The following is a 24,672-nucleotide window of genomic DNA, read 5'->3' on the forward strand; positions in this document are numbered from 1 at the left end:
ATATTTTTTCAGTAACACAACAATAGAAAATACAAATTGCCAGGTGAACGTCTGCATTTTGCAGTGTGAAAGAGAGAATTACTCATTCTTCTTCTGAATGGTGTCAGTTATATACAGTTGTTCTTTATTAATCTCTATTTGGTTTCTTGCCAAAGATTTGGGAGTACGGGGGTGGGGGGGGAAGAGTGGAGAAAAAACAGTCCCAGAATGACTGCCTACCTGGGAGGGGCCCAATCATGCTTTGTACAATCCAGCAGGGTCCCGACATAAGTCTTGTTCCGCCATGTAACATTTACCACTAGGACACCTGTAGGAGGAAGAGAAACAAAATATTATCACAGATACAACTTTTTTTAAAAAACGAACAGAGCCCCATTCTTATTTGCTTTCAAAAGCTGTGGTCTACACTCTTCCTCTTTTCTGGTTTCAGGGACCTCAAGTTAAAACCCACAGGAAAGAGTGTGTGTGTGTGTGCGCGCGTGTGTGAGATCAAGATACAGCTGACAGAAGGAAATGGTTTTTGCCATGTCCTGCTGTAAAACGGCAACATTCACCTCTTAATTTTGCTATTACTGCACATAATTGCTTTCATTTGGCAGGCAGCCAGCATAAACTGAGCACCAGTTACCAGTGCTTAAATCAGTAGGTGACTCAGAAGAATGTGCTTTGTTTTCAACAATACTATAGTGGTGATATTGTTGATTTGAAATTACAAATATCCAAATCACCACACACACAAGTTTTGTTATATAGGGATATCTACAAACCCTCTATATTATTTGCATTCTCTCTGTCATTGTGAGCCTTCCTTTAACCTGGCCTCCAACCTAAATTGAGGCATTTAGGAAGACAAATAATAATAATAAATAATAATAATAAACCAATGTGCTGTTTCAATGTTAATGTCTTTATCATTTAAAGCTTTGCTTTAAAATACTTATGTTAAAATTTAAATAAATCTGCACAATAAATGTGGGCTTAAAATTTTGTTTTATCTGAAAAATCAATGTATTATTAAGTATGTACGTTAGGGGCTTCCTTTAAAAAAAATTAAATGGAGGGTTTCATTCAAACTCATTCAGCTTTCTCTCAAACACTTTTTCACAGACAGAGACAATTTATAATCATGTTTGTGGACTAGTCAACATAATTACCCCTTTAATTCATTAGATACTGTAGATAAACATAAGGTAATATTCTGAATCAGTTATCATTTCTCTTTAGAATGCATGTTGAAAAGATTAATTTCACCTAGGCAGAAGAAGAGGCATGGTGCAAAATGTTAGCAGATTCACAGAAATTCATTCTAAAGCACTAAATATTTAACTAAAACGACACACGCGAATCTCATGGTTTGTATTTCTCTACACTCTCCTTGTTCTAGCTAGCTTTAGCTTTCCTACAATGGAAATAATAATGGCACTGTGCCAAATACGTTTCTAGCCTGTCTGCTTGCTTTGCGTTACCAGTGTGATTTCTAATTTTACACTAAAACTATCCCACTCTGCAGCACCAATGTAAAGTAAACATGTAACCTCCAGCTTATTTCCTTAGGGACCTTTTAACAGCAGGAAAGTATTTGAAGTGCTGTTAGCTAAAGTACTAGGGAAGAAGGGATTTCCTTGAAAATTCTCAATAGCAGATTTGAAAATTGTTCCCCATATGGTTTTAAGTTGCTATTATTATAAGTTGACAGTAGAATACCATATATTGTGGTAAGATGGTCTAAAGGACAAAAAATAAATCACTCTTCAACCAAGGCTAAAAACAGGCTCCCAGGATATAAAAGATCAGGCTAAAATTCCTATTTAGACAATCAGTATATTAAATTTATTTTTTATCATCTATGCTTTGATATTAACAAAATGGAATAGCTGGGGACATTTATTCTGACCCCTTTAAAATAAAAAACAAACACCTGACAAAGCTATGGGGGGGAGGGAGTGAAGGTTTTTCCCATCATTTGCTCTCTAGGGCATCGTGTGTGGTGTCAGAGACCTTTCCAGCTGCTTAAAATTCTTCAGCATGTCAGCTATATTTACAACACTGGAATATATTTGTATTGCCAGAAGGTTACTGCATTTTAGCTTTAGATGCAATAGGCTGAATCACTGTGTTTCAAAGTCTCTGATGTAGCACAAATGTATAATTAAAATTGCTTGAAAGGAAACATGAAAGAAACAACAAACCGTCCATTCTTAGAGTAATAAAATTAAAAACGAGAAAAGTCTGCACAGACACTTAACATTTGTCTGCAGTGAAAGGCTTTTGTTATTGCATTCCCCTAAGGGTTTCACGTTTCCAGCAAAAGCAGGCTTTGGATTGGCCAACTCCTACTGCGAGCATTACTATCTGATTGGCTGGGCTGAGCACTGCAGCACAGACCACAAAAAGCAAGTGCCTCGGATAAGTAAGCTTCAAAGGGAAAAAATGATGCAACACCACAGAACAGAGCAGTAAGTGAGAGGGTGACTGACTGAGTGAGAGAGACTGTATATGCAGAAACTGTTTTATCAGGCAGGAATAATCCGAACAATGAGAGAGGCTTGCCTAATGCTTCTTGACTCTGTAAATCAAACAGTGGTTTGTTTGCACTAACTAGGCTTGTCAATGTGACGAAAGGTTACTGTCTGCTAAACTGCGTTGTGTTTATACACTGAGACTCATGTCATTGAACTGTTTAAGATAGCATTCAAACCTATTCAAAAGTGTAAGAACTGAATTTGCTCACAGGAAAACAGGATTAAGAAAAGGATTACTTAAAAAATAAGTTATTAATCATTAATCATCTGTGGCACTGTTTAAGGCAGGGTAAGATTTTATAAATAACGGCCTAAATGAAACTGATGCCTCAAAATAGTAAACCATCAGAGGCTCAACTTAAATGTATACCCCAAATTAAAAAACACAGTAAAAGAACTAAAAAAAGAGCCACTGTGGCTTAACAACAATGTAAAAGAAGCAGTGAGAGATAAAAGGCATCTTTTAAAAAGTGGAAATCAAATCCTAGTCAGGTAAATAGAAAGGAGCATAAACACTACCAAATTAAATGTAAAAATGTAATAAGAAAAGCCCAGAAGGAGTTTGAAGAACAGCTAGCCAAAAACTCAAAAGGTAATAACAAAATGTTTTTAAAGTACACCAGAAGCAGGAAGCCTGCTAAACAACCAGTGGGGCCCTTGGATGATCGAGATACAAAAGGAGCACTTAAAGACGATAAAGTCATCGCAGAGAAACTAAATGAATTCTTTGCTTCAGTCTTCACGGCTGAGGATGTTAGGGAGATTCCCAAACCTGAGCCATTTTTTGTAGGTGACAAATCTTAGGAATTATCATCACTAGAGGTGGTTTTGGAATTAATTGAGAAACTTAACAGTAACAAGTCACCGGGATCAGATGGCATTCACCCAAGAGTTCTGAAAGAACTCAAATGTGAAATTGCGGAACTATTAACTATGGTTTGTAACCTGTCCTTTAAATCAGCTACTGTACCCAATGACTGGAAGATAGCTAATGTAACGCCAATATTTCAGAAGGGCTCTAGTCTAGAGGTGATCCTGGCAATTACAAACCAGTAAGTCTAAACATCAGTACCAGTCAAATTAGTTGAGACAATAGCAAAGAATAAAATTGTCAGACACATAGAAGAACATAAATTGTTGCGCAAAAATCAACATGGTTTCTGCAAAGGGAGATCATGTCTTACTAATCTATTAGAGTTCTTTGAGGGGGTCAACCAACATGTGGACAAGGGGGATCCAGTGGACATAGTGTACTTAGATTTTCAGAAAGCCTTTGACAAGGTCCCTCACCAAAGGCTCTTACGTAAATTAAGTTGTCATGGGATAAGAGGGAAGATCCTTTCATGGATTGAGAACTGGTTAAAAGACAGGGAACAAAGGGTAGGAATAAATGGTAAATTTTCAGAATGGAGAGGGGTAACTAGTGGTGTTCCTCAAGGGTCAGTCCTAAGACCAATCCTATCCAACTTATTCATAAATGATCTGGAGAAAGGGGTAAACAGTGAGGTGGCAAAGTTTGCAGATGATACTAAACTGCTCAAGATAGTTAAGACCAATGCAGACTGTGAAGAACTTCAAAAAGATCTCACAAAACTAAGTGATTGGGCAACAAAATGGCAAATGAAATTTAATGTGGATAAATGTAAAGTAATGCACATCGGAAAAAAATAACGCCAACCAAACATATAATATGATGGGGGCTAATTTAGCTACAACTAAACAGGAGAAGGATCTTGGAGTCATCGTGGATAGTTCTCTGAAGACATCCATGCAGTGTGCAGCAACAGTCAAAAAAGCAAACGGGATGTTAGGATTCATTAAAAAAGGGACAGAGAATAAGACGGAGAATATCTTATTGCCCTTATATAAATCCATGGTACGCCCACATCTTGAATACTGCGTACAGATGTGGTCCCCTCTTCTCAAAAAAGATATACTGGAATTAGAAAAGGTTCAGAAAAGGGCAGCGAAAATTATTAGGGGTTTGGGACGGGTCCCATATGAGGGGAGATTAAAGAGGCTAGGACTTTTCAGCTTGGAAAAGAGGAGACTAAGTGGGGATATGACAGAAGTATATAAAATCATAAGTGGTGTGGAGAAAGTAAATAAGGAAAAGTTATTTACTTGTTCCCATAATATAAGAACTAGGGGCCACCAAATGAAATTAATGGGTAGCAGGTTTAAAACAAATAAAAGGAAGTTCTTCACTCAGTGCACAGTGGAACTCCTTGCCTGAGGAGGTTGTGAAGGCTAGGACTATAACAGGGTTTAAAAGAGAACTGTATAAATTCATGGAGGTTAAGTCCATTAATGGCTATCAGCCAGGATGGGTAAGGAATGGTGTCCCTAGCCTCCTTTTGTCAGAGGTGAAGATAGATGGCAGGAGAGAGATCACTAGATCATTACCTGTTAGGTTCACTCCCTCTGGGGTACCTGGCATTGGCCACTGTCGGTCGACAGGATACTGTGCTGGATGGACCTTTGGTCTGACCCAGTATGGGTATTCTTATGTTATGCTCTATTCCAATATGTTATCATTTATAGAAGCTTTAGCTGAGTGGTCAATAAAACCAGAGCAATATTATACTGTGATTGATAAAAACAAATAAATGAAGGAAGTTTCATCTTCAAGGAGGAGGGGAGAGAGTAGTTATACTCTTGAGAAATCTCATCCATCTACAATGTTCCTCTGCATGAGAGCTTTACAGTTGGAGACAGATATTCCTATATACAAATATCTATTTAGAACTGTGTGTCTGTATTATGTCCATATGTCTTGCATATAAATTCCTGTGTGGATTGCTCTCATATAGGGAAGTGTACATTCAGACCACATATGCCACTAGAGCCAAATGAGAATGGCAAGTTTTGGCTTTGGGAAAATAAACAGTATAGCATTTTACTCAAGTGCTGAAATCATTTAATGTCTCCCCCCCCCCCCCCCACACTCTCCTGCTGGTAATAGCTCACCTTAAGTGATCACTCTGGTTATAGTGTGTATGGTAACACCCATTGTTTCATGTTCTCTATGTATATAAATCTCCCCACCGTATTTTCCACTGCATGCATCCGATGAAATGAGCTGTAGCTCACAAAAGCTTATGCTCAAATAAATTTGTTAGTCTCTAAGGTGCCACAAGTACTCCTTTTCTTTTTATTTAATGTTTTGCGATCCCTGGACCTACTCAAGTGAATGGGCAAAAACTTAAAAGAAGGAAGAAAGTGCCAGTGAAGATATATGATGACAATTAATGATTGGTCACTGGAAATTTGGTTTCTGCAAACTAGAAGCTCCAAACTAAATGTCAACTCTACATTTCTGAACCATGGAGATACATTAAAATTATTTCAGTGGTAATGTTAATACTTTCATCTCATTTTATTCTAACGACCATAACCCTGAGAGTGGAAATCATAGATCTTCCCCATCTTTAAATTCTATTATGCTATCTAGCCCATCTCTCTCTGCTACTACAGAATTGTTCCCTAATGTAGATTTTCAGTATGTTGTCCAGTCTTGTTCTAAATGTACAAAGCAACTGAGCTTCTACGTCTTCTCTTGGGAGATTATGCCAAAGCATTAGAATGCTCTCTGTATTTTCCTAATATTCTGTCTACATTTAACCTTAGTTAAATTAATTTTGTTACTTCTTGTTAAAACCATATGTATCATCCTCAATGATTCGTCTCCCTCTTTGGTGTTTATATACTTGTATTCCATTATATTTCCCTGTACTTAATAATGTTAAATGTATGTAGTTTTTATATTGTGTATATAGAGAGTATATACATGTTACATTTTAAAAAAAGAAAAAGCACAGAGACAGGCATCAGAAGTAGGCACAAGCACAGAATAACTGAAATCAATAAGAAATTCAATAATTCTTAGAAGACATTCACATGACCTTCCAGTATAAGAAAGTCAATACTGTATATTTAAAAAAATAATGTGTCAAGCAAATAGGAGTAAGTTCTTTCCTTATAAATCAGTTCTACTAATATCCTACTCATTTTTGTTGGTCCTTTCTATGGCATCAATCCTTAACTTTAAGCATGTGTATAGTCCCATTTCAATGGGATTGCTCACATGTTTAAGTTAATGATGTACTTAAATTTTTTGCTGGAATTGGGTCTAAACTTCCTTCTAAATTTTCCAATATCTTTTTGGTAACAACATGCCCAGAATGAAACAGAATGATCTAGGTCACCTCAGAGACATCTGTAGAAAGGACGCCTTCACTCTCTACTCTTTAAGAAAAGTTATGGAAGAGGATGAATTCTCATTCCTTCATGTACAATATACAGAATCTCTTTAGCCACTGGCAAGTTCTCTAAGAACGTGCTGTGAAGGAAGCACTTTTAATCAACTAAAATTATAACAGACATGCTTTGAGAGAACAGAAGCAACACGGGATTTTAGGAATGCCTCATAAAGAGACACAACTGGAAGGCCCACTGCAGCAGAGCTCTGGAAGATGAAAATGGAGGTGATCAAAATACTGGATAGCTGGAAAAAAATGACTTGTTGAATCTAGTTAAGATGTACTATTATAATTGGTTCCTTTAGTCCAAATCTTTCTCCTGGCACATAACTCAAGTAACAAAGCTACATAACTGGGAATTCGCTGGGGATTGAGGGGGAAGGGATCTTCTTGCCAGGTTTCAGAAGCATTACACAGCCAGTAGCTTCTAATCTTGCTGCATCTGAATCCACATGGAGTGGACCTGCAGATTCACTGGCCCTTCCCTGACCTCACCCACAAAACTCCCCCATATGCTGAGGTGCTGAGAGCACATGTGCTTTAGTGGTTACAGACTCTTGTGTGGTTCTTCACATCCTGACAGATGCTTCTTCCTGTTTAGAAGAAACTCAGTTGACAGAGATGAAAAAAACGTCTGTGTACACATCTCATGAGTCATAGCACTACTACAAATTATGCCACTCTGTCTTCACTAGCTTTCCATCCACAATTCCCAGACAGGACAAACCATTTCTCTGATAATACACAGCAAAAGAATTCACAGACTCTTAGAGGTGTGGCACAATATCTCACCTTAGGTGTGTGGCCAAGGTATAGGAAACAGCTGTAAAAAATAATTACTTCCCTTTCCATAACTGTTGTTCTTTGAGATGTGTTGCACATGTCCATTTCACTATAGGTGTGTGCATGCCTCGTGCACAGTTGTCAGAGATTTATACCCCAGCAGTACCTGTCGGGACACCATGAGTGCTCTCTGGTGCCTTGCACCATTGCAAGCAGATATAAAGGGCTCTGCTGCCCCTGAACCCACTCAGTTCCTTCCTACCAGAAAGACTCCGATAGAGAGGGGAAGGAGGACAGGTTGTGGAATGGACACATGCAACACATCTTTAAGAACCACAGTTACATAAAGGTAGGTAACTATTTTTAGTTCTTCAAGTGATAGCACTTGTCCATTCCACTGTAGATGACTCACAAGCAGTTCAAATTGGAGACGGGCGAGAAGTCTATTTGAACAGGGATTACAGCACCTTGTGTCCAAATCTGGCATCCTCTCTAGATTAATGTGAGATGTCATAGTGAAAGGGAAATGTATGTACTGATGACCAGGTTGGCACCCAACAAATGTCCAGTATGGGTACACAAGCCAGAAAGGCTATGGAAGTTGCCTGTGACCTGGATGAATGAGCCACCACTTTGGCTAATATTGCACCTCAGGGTAATCAGTAGCTCAAATGCATATAGCTGGAAATCCAGGAAGAGATCATCTGGGTGGATACTGCATGGCCCTTTACTCTGTCTGAAACAGCAATGAAGAGCTGAGACAAAGACTTAAAAGGCCTAGACCGATCCAAGTAAAAAAACCAAGGCTCTTCTAGCATCTGGAGTATGGAACTTTTCTTTTCCTTTATTTAAATGAAGCTTTGGAAAGAAAATCAGTAAATCAACGGCTTGATTAATGTGAAAATCAGAAACCATTTAATTTTGGGTGAGGTCGAAGGAAAACGGTGCCCCAAAAGAAAATTCTATAGGGAGGCTCCCGTACTCTCCTAACTGAGGTAATAGCTACCCAGAAAGCCACCTTCACAGACAGGTGCAACAGAGAACAAGTCATTAGAGGCTCAAAGGGGGAACCCATCCACTTTCCTAGAACTAAATTTAAACTCCACTGTGGAGGGTATTATCTGAGCAAACATTTTAGAAATCTGAGGGACACTGGGGTTTGAAAAAAGTTATCAGTTATGCATGGGAGGATAGAAGCTTGAGTTAGTTCCATCAGAGTCCATTTGGTGGCTAAGTGCTAACCCTTGTTTCCAAAACAAAAAACAGTCCAAGATATAGCAAACTAGTGCCTGAGCTGAGGGGATGTCTCTTAAAAAGGAACAAATGGATAATCTCTTCCATTTAGCAAGATAAATAGACCCAGTTGAAAGCTTCCTACTATTTAGAAGAATTTTCTGCATCCCCTTAGAGAAAAACTCATTCTGAGGTTGTCAGCCATGAAGCTTCCACAGTGTCAGGAGGAGGTCCTGAAGATTGAAATGAAGGAGACAGCTGTGGAGGTTTGACGGATAGGGCTAGTAGAATTGAAAACGAATGCTGATGGGGCCATGCTGGGACTATTAGAATAAGGTAAGCAGACTATTTCTTGACTTTGGATATAACTTTGGGAAAGAGTGGAACTGGAGGGAAAGCATCCAGCAGACCTTCTGACCAGGGTAGGACGAAAGCATCTGTCAGTGAACCTGGGCTGTGATCCCCTTGCGAACAAAAAAGATAACATTTTTTGTTTGCTATTGTTGCAAACTGGTCCACTTGGGAAGTTCCTCACCACTGGAAAATGGATGTAAACACATCTGGATAAAGAGACCACTTGTGGTGACCTGTGAATGACCTGATTAGGTGGTCTATTGAAGTGTTTTGAACTCCCAGAAGGTAAACAGCTCTCAGGTTGATGGGACTGGTGATGCATAAATTCCAGAGGAAGACCACCTCTTGGCATAACTTTATCAAAGATGTCCCCCTTGTTTGTTTACACTGATCATGGCTGCTATGTTGCCTATGAGTACCAACAAATTTTTCCCCTTTATATGCGGAAGGAACTCCACACAGGTTAAACAGATGGCCCAAAGCTCCCTTGATATTCATATGGACACAGATACTGAGGCGACCAAAGGCCATGAGTCTGAAGGGGATTGAAGGGACCCCCCCAACCTAGATCTAATGCATCTGTGACTAGAGTGAGTGACTGTTCTTGAGAGTAAAAGGTATCTTCCTCACAAAAATGTGCAAGTTCTAACCACCAGTCCCGGGAGGATAAAACTTGTGCAGGTACTTGAACCACCATGTCCATATGATGATGGGCCACTGAGTACACCAAGGCCAGCCAACCATGTTGTTCTCTGGGTTGTAGCCTGGCATGCTACACAACACAAGTGCATGCCGCCATCATGTGTCCTAGAATTTTGAGACAATTCCAAACTAAAGTGAGAGGGTGCACTTTTAGATCTACAGCAGTGACGCGCATTGTTTGGAACCTCTGTTCTAGCCGCAAAGCCCCGGCCTTTGTAGAGTCCAGAGCTGCCCTAATAAATTCTGTTCTTTGAAAGGCATGAGGATAGATTTCTTTGTATTGATTAGGAGCTCCAGAGAGAGTGTCAAAGTGGACTGAATAGTGGTTAGGGTTGAAGAGTACCTGAGACCTGGTGCAGCCTCTTAGCCAATCATCCAAGTAGGGGAACACATGGACACCCAACTTTTGCAGGAATGCCACTACTACAGCCATGCGTTTTGTGACTAAGCTAGGGGCTGCTGACAGGCCGAAAGGCAATACTGCAGATTGGTTGTGGGATCTGTTGACCATGAATCTGAGAAACTTTCTGTCAATCTCCATGTGAAAAGAAGCATCCCTTTAAGCTAAGAGCAACGTACTAGTCCCCAGGATTGAAGGTAGGGATAATAGACACTAGAGTAATCCTACAGCCTTTTGTTTTCCTTGTTTAGCTGCCTTAGATCTAAAATAGGCCTCAGAGCGCTGCGGCATGAAGGACTGAAACCATTGGGACTGCTGTAGGAGGAACAGCTTTCTTTTTGTTGTCGGTGTATAGATCTCCAGAGACTTAAGGGGCTCCCTTGAATCCTTAAGACTATGAAGCCTCTCATTTGTCTTATTGGAAAAGAGCAAGGGACCTTCAAATGGGAGGGCTTGGATGGTTTGTTGCTCCTCTGGGGGAAGACCTGATGACTGCAGCCAAGATGAACATCACATAAAGATGGCGAAAGCCATTGCTTGAGCCACAGAGTCCGTTGCATCCCAGCTCACTTGCCATGATATTTTGGCAATTAATTTCCCCGACTCCCCCATAGCACTGAACTCCTGCTTTGCCTCATCAGGGAGCTTGTCTTTGAACTTCACGATACTATCCCACAGGCTGAAATCGTAGAGACCTAGCGGAGCCTCTGGGTTCACAATCCTCAACTATAAAATTCCTCTGGAATAAAACTTTCTGCTTTATCAAATGGGTCCACCTTGTTTGTTTACACAGACCATTGCTGCTATGTTGTCTATGAATACCGACAAATTTTGCCCCTTGATACGTGGAAGGAACTCCACCCAAGCTAAAAAGATGGTCCAATGCTCCCTTGATATTTATATGGAGACACAGATCCTGAGGAAACCAAGGTCTAGCTTTGTTTGTTTCTTTTCTTTTCAGGGTAGAGGCCTGGTATCTCTGTCTCTCTTTATGTTAGCAGCAGCAACTACCAGGGAGCCTGGATGTGGGTGGTTATAGAAGTGCTCAAATCCCTTTTCCATCCTTTTAGCAGTGGGAGGCAGGGAAGATGGGGTTTGCCATAAAACCTTGATAGGTTCCAGCTTAGCTTCATTAATAGGGACAGCTATCCTAGACCAGTGTTTCTCAAACTTTTGTATTGGTGACCCCTTTCACACAGCAAACCAATGAATGCGACCCCCCCTTATAAATTAAAAATACTTTTTTTTTTTATTTAACACTATTATAAATGCTGGAGGCAAAGCGGGGTTCGGGGGTGGAGGCTGACAGCTCGCAACCCCCCATTTAATAACCTTGTGACCCCTTGAGAGGTCATGAGCCCCAGTTTGAGAACCCCTGCCCTAGACAGTCCTGCAAAGGCTAAAATATCCATGGGCCTGTGTGACCTTTGCTGCACCTCTTCTGGGTGGAAATACAGAGCTGCAGCCACCTCCTCAACAAGTCTTGATGAGCTCTGAAATCATCAGGAGAGGGAAAAACAGACTCAGTCACTACCACCTCATCAGGCCATGGAGAAGCAGCAGCAGCAGCTAAGGGTTGTTGAGGAGGTCCCTACTCCAGTTCCTCCACAGGAGAGTCCCAAGCACACTGTCCGACACCAGTCCTGGGGGGAAAGAAGATGGTTACCTTGCTGCAGATGGTCCCTGTGTCTAGCCAGTATTGAAGGGTGGAAAGGGAGCGGAGAGGCTCTAGAATGTGGAGGGAAGCCCAAAAGAGCCACTGATACAGAGGCAGGACCCAGCTTTGTGCAGGCCATTGGCTCATACAGTGCTGAAGCTGTGGCTGGTACCACAATGGGAAGGCATCCACCTCAGAGTCTGATAAGGATTCCACTTTCTCAGACCACAGTGGAGCTGACCCCATCAGTACCAGGGAGACCAGCTCCAAGTCTGAAGATGGGGGTACCAACAAGATCATTGCTGGCTTCCCTCTAAATGGAACCCCACGTAGAGAAGCCACAACTGTAGAAGCCACTGGTACCAAACAGTGCTCTGGGGCTGGAGCTGGGACTCCAGAAGCATACGCTTCCAATCCCAGTAACGGGTGAGATTCCTGAACAGCAGGGGAAGCTGGCACTGACAGGTTATGCAACTCTCTGGCTACCACAAAAGTCAGAATTGTAGACGGCACTGAAAAGGGCTCCTGAGTCTGCAGTACCGAAAGATATGCCAGTCTTTTAGGGATTGATCTCCTTGGACAATTATGGTCCTCCAGATTCAGCAATCCCTCCTGTCTTATGAACTGTGTCAGGAGGTGACTCTTCTTTGAGCGTACCTTTGAGTCCTTGCCTCCATTCGGTCCCTTCACTGTAGAATTTGAAGGCCGCGGTACAGAGTCTTTGGTGTCTTTTCTTAGGTACCGGCAACAAGGATCTGCCTCTGGACTCAGAAAAGGGGGAGCACTCCTAACTGAGTCAGATGTGCTCAGTACCCGTTCTGAGCAGGAAGGTTCTGACGGCAGGCGAAGTGCAGACTTCAGTAACAAGTACTTGAGTCTGGCAACCCTGTCCTTTTTCTATTGGGGTTTGAAGCCCCTACAGATGTGACATTTGTCACTCACATGCACCTCTCACAGACACTCAAGGCAGCTCGGGTGTGGGTCGCTCACTGACAAATTTATTACATGGCTGACAGGCCTTGAAGTCAGGAGAATGAGGCATTAGTCTGGTATAGAGCCCGGGAACCCCACTCTAGAAAATTACTATTCCAAACTTATTCTTATCTCTAAATATGTACAAACACACTACACTAGACTAAAAACTAACTCTACAGGTACCATATACACTATTAGAGAGAAGATTTACAGACACAAAGATCAGCACTCCAACAATCATCACTGGCAGTAGGAAGGAACTGAGCTGGGTCAGGGCTGCATGGCCCCTCATACCTGCGTGCAGTGGCGCAAAGCGCCAGAGGGCACTCATACCGCCCCATCAGGTACTGCTTATGGGAAAATGTCTGACAAATGTGCAGAAGGCAGGTGCGCACACCTTCAGCGGAATGGACACGTGCAATCACTCAAAGAAGAAGGATTATTTTTTCTGTTCATTATACTACCACTCTTCAGTCCATTTCTTTAGCATTATTTCAACAGGAGGCACAACTGGAAAATATTTTGAGGAAATCAGGGATATGATGCTATCTGCACATTGGTATTCCTTCCACAAGGCAGGACAAAACTGCTCAAAATAACCAAGGGAAAATTAATGTTCTATTCAAGGAGGGAGAAAAACTAAGGAATTTATAATGCAATTTTATCACAAAATATTTAGATTATAAGTTTCTCTCTTCAGGGAACTTGTCCTTTAAAAGTAGGTAGTTATAAAGTGCCTAGCACATTTTTGATGCAGTCGTATCAAAATAATAATAAATATGATTAGGTTAAATAAAAATAACTCTTCCAAACTAGTGTAGTGCACTACTAATTCCATGTTGGTTTAAGTATTAGGATTTGAGCGCAATTTATAAATTATGTATATAATAGCAAACAACATATCCCAAAAATAGGAGCATATATTCCCTTTACAATTTGGATATATCATTCTATATTCAAGTTAACAAAGGCATTCACAATTAGGATACTTCTGTAACTAGTGATATCCTGCACACCAAGCTGTGTCAAGCACCCAGAAATCAAAACAGCCAAGTGTAAGGAACAATCTTTTTCAATATTTCAGAAGTTGACACTCCTGCTGCTGTAGATTTCCTTTTTTATTGCAAAGTGGACACAAGTAACCAGTTCTCTAAGAAAGAAAGTAAATGTATTACACCTTTGGATTCTCAAAAACAATCCAATAGAACGAGACAGGATCATGTTACCTAAGACGGTCAATATTTTTTTGCGCCAACATCCATTGACCAGTTAGTCAATAGCTCAGTCAAGGTCTTACAAATAGGCCTTAATGTAAGTGTAAGAGATGCCAAAGAATAGTTAGGGGCTGTCCCAAAGACCAATGAATTCTATGTGATCCTTTCCGTTGACTTTGGGGGGCTCTGGATCAGGCCCTTAGCAGTGGCAGAAGATCCTATCTGAGAGACATTTATTCTTACTTCACATTTTGAGGACCTTTCATTGCTCTTCAGTTTCACAGCCACATTGTAGGAAGTGATAATTATGGCAAAAATGAAGCTAAACCAATTGCGAAAACAGAATATACACAAATATCCCCCAGGACACAACAGGGTGTTCCCAACAACATTTTGGGATAGTATTACTCAATTTAGTGCATATGAAGGGTAGAAACTGTAAGCATGTACTGGAGTTTTGTTATTGGATGAAAGAATGACATGAAAAGTGAAAATTTAAAATACAGTCCTCAGCAAGTTTAATGAAGAAGTATTTTGTATGTTTTCGTGATGTTTTCATGAACCCACTTTTCTTTTCCTTCCTTCTTTTCACTCACTGGATACCAAATAGAAGGCCTGAAATTCACTGGCTACTGAATATAAATCTAGATAATAAGGTATGTAACACAATTTTGGTGGGGGAAAAGTCTATATTATTTCAGCAGTGATTTAAAAACAAAATCAGTAAAAGTAAATAACATAGCAGTGCTATATATGCTAAGCATTACAATACATATAACTCTAAATTCTTTCTTAGTGTTCACTACACTGTATACAACTTAGGAGACCGGTTGTGACATTAGTAAAAGAGAGAAAGCATAAATACTGTCTACACTGTTCACCACAAGGATCTCAGCTGGGCACTGGGGATCGCCAAGGTAAGGGTGGCAGTAGGGAGGGAGTAATTCTTCTCCCCCAGACTTTAGATTAGGAATAGGGCCACCTCAAGCCTAATGCTCTGAGTAGCTTCAGAAACCCTTGTAGTCACCCCAACAGCCCTGCAACTGAAAGAACTAGACAATACACGTAAGATTACAATAATACATTATTTGCTTTCATAGTTCTGTTACTAAATCATAATAATAAACTTAAGCCAAGATTTTTTGATGCCAGTGCTCAAAAGTTTGAAAATGAGATCACTAATTTAGGTTCAGCGTTAACAATTTAGGAGCCTAACTTTAGACCCCAATTTTTGAAAAACATGACTTTATAAAATATGTACTTTCAAAGCACTACACAAGTAGCCACTAAATGAATTATAATAGGAGAGCAATTAAATGCTCACATGAGATGTAGATCACAGCAACTACCAGAGAAATGCTAGTTTACTTAGATCAACTCTAACCTATCTTCCTAAATAACTCAAGGGCTGGATTATAGGGCCAAATTCTCTACTGGTGTGAATGGGTGCAGCACTGATGCCAATAGTGCTGTTTCTATTTACTTCCATTTATTTGGCCAGTAAAATGAAGTCAGCAGGTTTACACAAATATTGTCTGAATATCTTCCAGATGATCTTCTAAAGGTGAGAACCATTTTTTTCAATCAAATGCCTAAACATGGATGACAGTCAAGCCTAATTGCCTTGGCATGCTGGTGTACCATGGAGACTTTTCCACTTTCAGACAGTTTTTGCTCACTTGAAGCTGCAGAGAAAAACACCCAGACAGTAAGTACTGCACTTCTTTTTTTGTCATTGTGTCCCAAACAAAGTCAAATTGGAGAGACTTTTATACCAAAGCTTTTCTGATTTAGCAGCTCTTGAACATCGAGAGACCAGTCGCAGGACTTCAAAACGGCATATCACCACATTCGTCACTTGATGCACACACACAAGCACACAAAATCAATTCTGAATATCTTCACTATCGGTAAATTGGTAAATTTGTACACAAATCAAATTCAAATTGGTATTTGGCCCCTCTCTGCTGAATATACATAACACAGATTGGGACACCTAAGACAGCCCAAACTATGGGAAACTGTCAGCCATGAAATAAATTGCTGCCCAAGGATTAAGCTAGCTTTATTCTACACTTGTGACCGTCAACTAAGTTCTGCTCATACCTATTTGACATCATTATGTCCACAGTAACTAAAGTATTTCAAGTGTCAAAATGTATGGGAAGGAGAGGAGAAGGAAAAGCCACAATTTAGGAGACTAAGACTCATATATGGTCTGAACTTTTTATTGTCACTCATTTAGGAGGACCAGTATAACTCCTGTGTTAAAAATTTTATACAACAGCACCATCCATCATATAATCCTCCACCTATCCATCCATCCACATACAACAAAAACAAAAACCCATACAAAATTTCATATTTTTCTTTCAATGCAAATTATACAGTATTTTTTCCTGTTCCATGACTTCCAAGTATTTTTTCAATAGCCTAAAACCCACATGAAATTCTTATAAATCTACACTGAAGAGTGAATTTGTGTTATAGTGATCCAGAAACTCTGTATTTTTCACTAGTTTTATCACGTAATACACGTAACACCACCTAAGAATCTCACCATCTACAGCAGGTATATATGTTGCAGAACCCAAGATCAACAAGTCTGGAACTGTAATGATTGTCAGGTGACCAGAAAATGCAAGATGGGTTTGTTTGTCCCCCCCTCCAGAGAGCCCTACTGCTGGGCCGAATGTTTGAAGAGTTGCTTTACCCACATCCTGTAATCAAACCATCTGGAACACAGATCTGTGATTAGTCATCCTGAACATTAGGCTTTATCTGAACAAATAATGGACAGCAATGGAGCAGAGGAGATAGGGTAGCATTAACAAAGAGAACCGTAATGAAACACTTCATGCCTTAGGGTGCTGCTGCTACAGTCACAAACCTTTGAAACACATCACTCTAGTGTTAATGTACTACTTTATGAAAGCACAGTGATCTTAAAGATTAAAGGTCTGAAGGAGGACTAAACATTTCTGGTTTAGATAGTGTTGCTCTGTCGAAGGCTAGCATAGGTTGGCCTTACTCTATCCACATTAATTTATAGCCTCATCAACAAGGTACCAGACTCCATTCATTTTCATGTGATTTCCAGTAGGTTTTGAATAATGTCAGTTTACATTTGCGAGGTGCTTAATCCAAATACTGTGCCTTTTTTATTTCTCCCTTAACTAAGACGTCATCACCACAAGTTACTTAAAACAACAAGCACCTTGACTTGAAATGATTTGTTATTCATTTGGCTAGTTGCAACATTTACGTAACAAAGAATATGTCTTGTAGCTATTGTTTCTGGGCATCAAGACGACAACCTTTTTATGCCATGTAAAAAAACTCACAAAAACCTAAAGATTTCTCCCAAAGCACACAGAACAAGCACTGAAAACCATAACTGAAGAAAGCCCGTTTCCCCATGGGCCCGCATGCTTTAATTCACAAAAGAACACACAACCACTTCCATCACTGTCACATCCCCTGCAGCCTTTGTTCTGAAGCCTGATGAGCTGTATTGATTTGGGAAAATCGTTGAGCTTCCTGGAAAACTAGACTCTAGCTTATTCACCACCATCTATTTCTTTCTCATGAAGACAGTTGGTCAATATTCAGTTGACTGGTCAGCCAAAAGAAGCTCTTGCTGCTTTTCTTTTTCTTGCCTCCCTAGTAACATTATCCTTTCCCAGCTCTAGAATAAAATACAACAGCATGTTAGGAAGGCTTGTTGCTAAGGGTGATATGAAATGGTAATGTCTGTGTGCACAAAGCAACCACCTAAATGCTAATGTTAGTGAAGTTTTAGAAGCTAGTACAGTGTAAAAGCCAAGCCCTAGTATATCTTATCGACTTTTCTGTATTATATTTTCACTGTAGGTTTCCGTTAAATAATTTTAAAAATACGCCTTCGTTAAAGTATAAGTGAACTCTATTATTCTATTTCCACCATCTACATATGAGTAGATAACTGATAATGCAGAAGTTCCTAATTAATGAAGGGCAAAATCCTGCACTCTTTTCCTGGGCAGCAAAAGACTTACTGAAGAGTGAGTTATCCGCACTGCAGATTTGGCCCAAAATGACTGGTAGACTTACTGCAAATTGAATAACTACACAAAAATATAAGCCACTTGGAAGAGTGGTTTCCAAAACTATGAACCATAGCCACCAACACAGATAGTTCTTTCTTCTGTCAAACTGACCTGAAAATGCTTAGATCTTCCCAGAATTAGGAAAGGTTTTGATCAATTGCTGCTACACTCTTGCATTTGTTTACAAACATTAGACCACCCTTTGCATCCTTTACAGGAAAAAGTGCAATTAACATTACTGTAAACTAACTACTCTTATCTGACCTCCAGAGTACAACTTGAGTTTTATTAATCTCTATCTTTTCCTTGGTCACAGCAACTGACCCATTTCACTGTTCTTCGAACGTTTGAAAACAAAGCTACAGACCTAAGGTTTCGGTGCCAACTGAAAGATAGTTAGTTGAAAAATCTTTTAATATCCACATATTCTGAACAAAATCAAATCTGTTTCATAAAAAAAAAATCAATTATTTTTTCTCCAGCAGTACTTTTTGTTCTTTAACTGCAATAATCACAATTTGTGATTCATATTCTCTAACATTAAAGTCATATGGTAACAATTTTGATATAGAAAAGGAAACGCTCTTTTGTAATCTCCCAAATTTACCACTCGTTTCTCAAGGAGAGTTATTTTGGTCAACGGCTTTCCACACTATGTTATTGCTTTGTGGAACACATGGCCAGTCTTCTGCATTATACTGCAGAGGAAAGAAAAAAAAATCCACTGTCTTTGCTTATACTCCCAGCACCACATGTCACTTGAGATAAGCAACAGAATGCAAGGCCTTTCAACTCATCTGTCACACTCACTTCCTGCAGTCTATATTAATTACAGGATCTCTTCAGCTAGTTACTCCTCCCTCAAACTCTTTCACCTTAAAAACCAAGTAAACAGAAAAGTAAAACAAGATTAGAGTAAAAGAGCCATAGTGTTTAAATCAAAATAGTGTAAGACAAAAGAGGAAAATCAAAACCATTCTTCCCCACATGGTCAGGCACTCAGGAGTCCTTTAACGATTATCTGCCTCCTTCCTATTCTCTCTCAGATGTCAGATCACGTAAGCGCTGTTTAGAGCAGTAAACTGTTGAGAAACAGCTGAAGAAATAGGGAAGCTCATTATTTTAAAACAAAAATTGCTAAAAGAGCTCATAGTACTAAATAAACAAACAAATAGCTAGCCAGCATTAACACACATCAGCAGAACTTTGTTTCCTGGCTCTAAGTTATACCTTTGTAGGAAAAACGCACTGGGAGAGTAAATGCAAAAAAGCACCAAACAACAAGTGTCTTCAGTGATTAGTCCCCCATTGCTATCTATGGTGATAAAATGTTGCCACGTGTGAACACTGGCACAATTATTTGTCAGAAGTGTGGAACAATTAATGAAACATAAGCCAGCAGGGGACAGGAGTGAAGGAAGTGGAGTCTGGGGGAAGAGAGGAGTAAGGATACAAACAAAACCCCCACAAAAAACGAATCTGTGGACTGCAGATATCAAAATGCAATGGGGACAGAAAGACAGTTCAGCTCAACCTCAAAAAGCTGCTGCTGATCCATGTATCTCGTTGGGACCAAAAAGCAGAGCCTGATATAAATTATGATGCTTTATTTAAAGTCAAAACGTTTATTTGCTTTTGTGTCAGCTTTGGAGCCTTTTCATCTCTAGATACCAGGCCCAAGAGAGAACACATTCCTATAGCTCTGTTTGCAGCCAGCTGTGGCTTCACTAAATCATAAAGCCTCCTAACAAGCCATACTTTACAAAGGCCAACAGCAGTTACTAGACATGATCACTTCTCTATTATTTCACTCACTGGAATTTAAAACAGCAGCTGAAAATACTGAAAGCCACTGAACTGCATTCTACCAGCGTGTGTGTCTGCATTAAGTTTCACATATCGTTTAAAGGCTTCATTGTCCTCAGTCTGGGGAAAGGGTAAGTAATGAGGGAAACACCTGAACCAGATGCTCTCAAGACAAATGGGGATAGAGTTTGCATGGGATTTCTTTTACATGAGTCTCTAAGGAGTTCCTATTACAGTTAATAAAAGACCAGTTCCCCATTTTTATTTGTCATGAGGCTTTGGCCCACATCTTACATGTCTGTGGCGGGTGAAATCTTTCAAGCTCTTCAGGCAATAACATCACATAATGAAATGTCACAGTAAAATAACCAAAGCTAGGAAATGATGAACTCTAGCTAAGAATGGTCAACAATAAAATGTACACTAGAGTAACCTTAATAATTTCCAGTTACAATGATTCCAGTGTTACGATTTACAGTGTTAGCCGCTTAACACTGTGAATCATTGTAACTGGAAATTATTAAGGTTACTCATCTTCCAGTTTGCTGTTTTACTCCCCAACCCCACTCCCCCACACCGTCTTCATATTGATTAATTCAGATTAGTACAAGACAAACATCTCTCACCAAGAACCTACTAAGCTTGACCTGTTCTATCTCCTAAACTATCTAGAAAAAGGAGAGTGGGAGGCTCGTGAATTTGAGGACATCCCTCACTTAAATTTCTTTACAACCACCAGCTCGGTTGAAGCATCCGATGAAGTGAGCTGTAGCTCACGAAAGCTTATGCTCAAATAAAGTTGTTAGTCTTTAAGGTGCCACAAGTACTCCTTTTCTTTTTGTGAATACAGACTAACACGGCTGCTACTCTGAAACCTGTCAAAATAATCTTCCCTCTGACAAACCAGTTTTTCTAGAAAATAATAGTGGTTTTCTTGCCACCTTCCCCTGCTGTCCACATTCCAAAATTCTTATCTTTTAGCAGGGGAAAAGAAGCCCAACACAGTTACAAGTATTTCAATAACATGCTTAGAGACCAGCTCTTTTCTGTAAACAAGCCTAATGAAGTGTGACTAACAGTGTTCTCCTTGAGCAGAGGAAAGACAAAAAGGGCCTTTGTTAGCATTTACTGAAGCAAAGTAGGCATTTTGCTGGGGCAGAACAAAAGTTAGCTAGTTATTGACTGACCAACCTCAGTAGGTATCATAGTCCAGTTCAACTTTTTTCTTTAAATTACCCCGCAAGTGGGTGAAACTGGTAGACTCTCTGACGACCAACTGGTTAACCAATATTGATGGAATGCAGTGGGAAACTACCAGAAAACCAGTTTCCCCTTAGTGATCAGTACACTTTGAGGTAGATATCTCTTCTTTTGACTGTGATTGCATGGACAGTTTTCCTAACACTCTCCTTTGTGCAGTGTGTCCCAATTTCTCTGTTTATGAGTAAGAGACAAGCTAGCTTTCCTTGACCTGCTGTGATCCATACAGCTGCTACAGTTTTACCCCGCTTGTAAAGCTGATCCACCTTTGACTTTCACAGATTTAGAAACAAAACTGTGTTAGACACTGAGCACAGGACAATCATACCCACAATTTCAGCAGAATCTTATAGTTTGTGTGTTAATAGCCCTAATATAATCAGCTGAAAAACTCCACAGACCATGTTACCTGGGAAGCTTTGCACAGATGACCCCACATTTCTCTCGCTCTCTCTCCTGTGAAACTGTCACTGACACGATGACAGAAGCACGTTTCAGCATTAATGAAAACTTGCCTGGCTTCAGCAAGAGCAAGAAGAGGCTGAACTCTCAGCCATGACTTAATTCTCACCTTGGTCAGACAAACAAAGTCAAGATAAAACTTGCCTTACTTGAGAATCTATGCACAAATTTCTGTATAAATTATTGGCTGAACTTTGGCCTTATCTGAAACATTGGCCCCTCAGGCTGATAAGCTATGACCCCAGGTGGCACATCAAGTCCTCTCAGTTGAGGCAGGAACATTATTGCTTTGCACAGGGGATTGCAGCGTGAGAGCCAATCAATCAAGCTCCTTGACAGTTTTTACAGCCTCCTAACATTGGGCCTAAGTCAAACTCCACGGCTCCTATTGTTCACATTATTATCTTTTTTTCTCTACTCTGATGAAGTTAGAGCAAGTCCAAGGCTTCAATGAGAAAGAAGGCTATTATGAGCAGCTCAGGGTTTATTGACTCTGATCTGTGGAACAATGTCCCAAAAGCCTTTCCCGGAAAGTAACACATTCTTAATTGCTAATAATAGTCAGTAAAAATAATCTCTTCGATACATCCTCTCATGAAGGAAAGATAATATAAACAGTCAGACATCTCTTCTGATAAGTCTCCATTTATTACACAGCATGCACTAAGCATGCACACAAATAAAGACTATAAGCTTTCAATCAGCTACATTGACTTGCTGTAAAAATACTAAATGTTTAACAGAATACACCTAACACACCAAAAAAACCCAAAACAAACAAAAAACCCTATAGAGACTAAAAATAGAATAGGACTAAAAAAACAAATGCATGTCACATTATGCTAGGTAAACAACAGACAAAAGGATATTTTTTTCTGTTAAGACTAGTGCATTTTAAGTTCTATACTATCCTTTGCTCAAAATGATGTGAGGAAAAACAGTTTAGGAATGATTTGATGGTGTTATTATTTCCCTTTAACATTCTTCATGAAGGTCTAGATGTCTTGTTCAGATTAAACATTTTCAACTCCTATATGGAAGTAACTGAATTTGTAGTTTAAGTACATTATGCACTAATACTCATTATTTTTGAGTACCAGTCTGTCACTCTAGCTCAGGGATTCTCGAACTTTTGTACTGGTGACCCCTTTCACATACCAAGCCTGTGAGAGCGACCCCCCCCCCTATAAATTGAAAACACTTTTTAATATTTTTAACACCATTATAGATGCTGGAGGCAAAGCGGGGTTTGGGGTGGAGGCTGACAGCTCGCGATGTAATAACCTCACGACCCCCTGAGGGGTCTCGACCTCCAGTTTGAGAACCTCTGCTCTAGCTGTATGTACAAATCTTATTACCAACAGGCTGTAGTCATGATGCACCACAGTTAAAGCCTATACATGACCTCCTTTTGTGTAAGGATTTCAGTCTTCCTTTACAAAACTAATTTCTACTGCTGGGGAGGATGCATCTGTAAATGAAAAATTGGAAATATACTTTCTTTTCTTCTGATCAAATTTAGAGCTGGAACTCCAAAAATAATAATAAAAAAGGGTCGTTCTGGTACGGATGGAACTCTTGATCATAAGGACAGAAATCAGAATTGATGAATCAATTCTGCTGGATGCTGTAGAAACAGAATGGCTCATTTTTATCTTAACTGTAGCGTTAGATGATTCTGCCGTAAAATCTCCAGCCTTTAGGAAAGCATTATGTCATTTTAAATTCTAAAATAGAACTTGATAGCAGTACATGAATATTTACTTACTTTCTTAAACCTGAATACCAGTACAAAGCTGACATTTCATCCACATATGTTAGGGTACTGACTTCAAAATGTGAATGGAACCAGTAAACTACTCAGTGAGCTTTCTGCAGAGGTGCTGGTTGAGAGAACAGCAGTTTCCTTCTGCTAACTCCTCTTGATACAGCAGCTTGCCCTTTCAGCTGTCATTCAGCCCAACAGCGCTTCTCATACAAAACAAGAGGATATCACGTACTTGTTTCAAATTAAGGATTCCCCCCTTTCATCTTGCCACATTTATACCCTGAAGAATGAAAAGAATTCATATTGTATAATATATCCAATAATGTGTTTTCAGACAGTGCCAAAAACAGAATTTAATGATTATTTAGGAAAACATCCGAATAAATTGATCACAGTCAATGAAGCACCTAGACTTTTTAAAAGAAGCATAAGAGAAATCGGAATAAGGCAGGCCTTTCAAATTACTGATGTAATTATTGTAAATATAAACAGCTTTTATGTTTATACCTATTCTGTTATTCTATCCCAAAATAATAACTAAATGTCCCATGACATATCACGTTTCTTGTCCTTTAAGACTAAAGTCCATCTTCTGGCTTTTATATACATTTCAAAAGACACTGGAAATCAGCAGTTAGGTCGAGTGGAGACTAAACAGCTCTCTCATCACTAGAGGGTTGAAGAACATTGGAGGCAGAATGAAGAGGCTTGCACTGGTGTAGCCTGAACTCTATTTGTTCTGAAGATATATAGTGGATTCCAGTTTCCAGCACAGTCAATCAGACACAACATTCATTTTGATGTTTTTGTGTGTGTGTGTGTTTTTGTGTGTGTGTGTGTTTTTAAAGAGAAATAAGAGTGTAAAAAAAAAAAAAAAAAAAACCCCAATACATCGAGAAGGAAGCTTCTCTTTTCAATTTTCAGCTGCGGGATAAAGCATTCAATGTGAGTGCTGTGTTTTAATGGGTGCTCCATAAAGCAAATAACATACAAGTTAGAGGAATGAGAACATTTTTACTGGTCTTTCCAAAATAAACACCTATTTTAGTTTAACAGTACAACAGGAGACTGTTGAGGTGTATTTGTCTTTCAGCTGATGTATATGCACTAAGTACAGCCCATAACCCACCTACCCACAGTAGCTCCAGACAGTTAGCCTCACCCACAGTTCTTTGCAATTTAATGA

General features: G+C 39.6%; 1 protein-coding gene across 4 annotated transcripts in view; it reads right to left on the reverse strand.

Moving 5' to 3' along the window:
* ZNF608 (zinc finger protein 608) overlaps positions 1-24,672 on the reverse strand; it is a 102,917-nt gene that overhangs the window by 10,028 nt on the left and 68,217 nt on the right. For all 4 annotated transcript variants that reach the window (XM_007060862.3, XM_027823265.3, XM_037901640.2 and 1 more), the window contains one exon: positions 220-307. In XM_007060862.3, the coding sequence (XP_007060924.2) occupies positions 220-307 (88 nt within the window). The remainder of the gene's footprint in view (positions 1-219; positions 308-24,672) is intronic.

Source organism: Chelonia mydas, chromosome 5 (assembly GCF_015237465.2).
Source record: "Chelonia mydas isolate rCheMyd1 chromosome 5, rCheMyd1.pri.v2, whole genome shotgun sequence".
In the NCBI taxonomy this organism is placed as follows: domain Eukaryota; kingdom Metazoa; phylum Chordata; order Testudines; family Cheloniidae; genus Chelonia; species Chelonia mydas.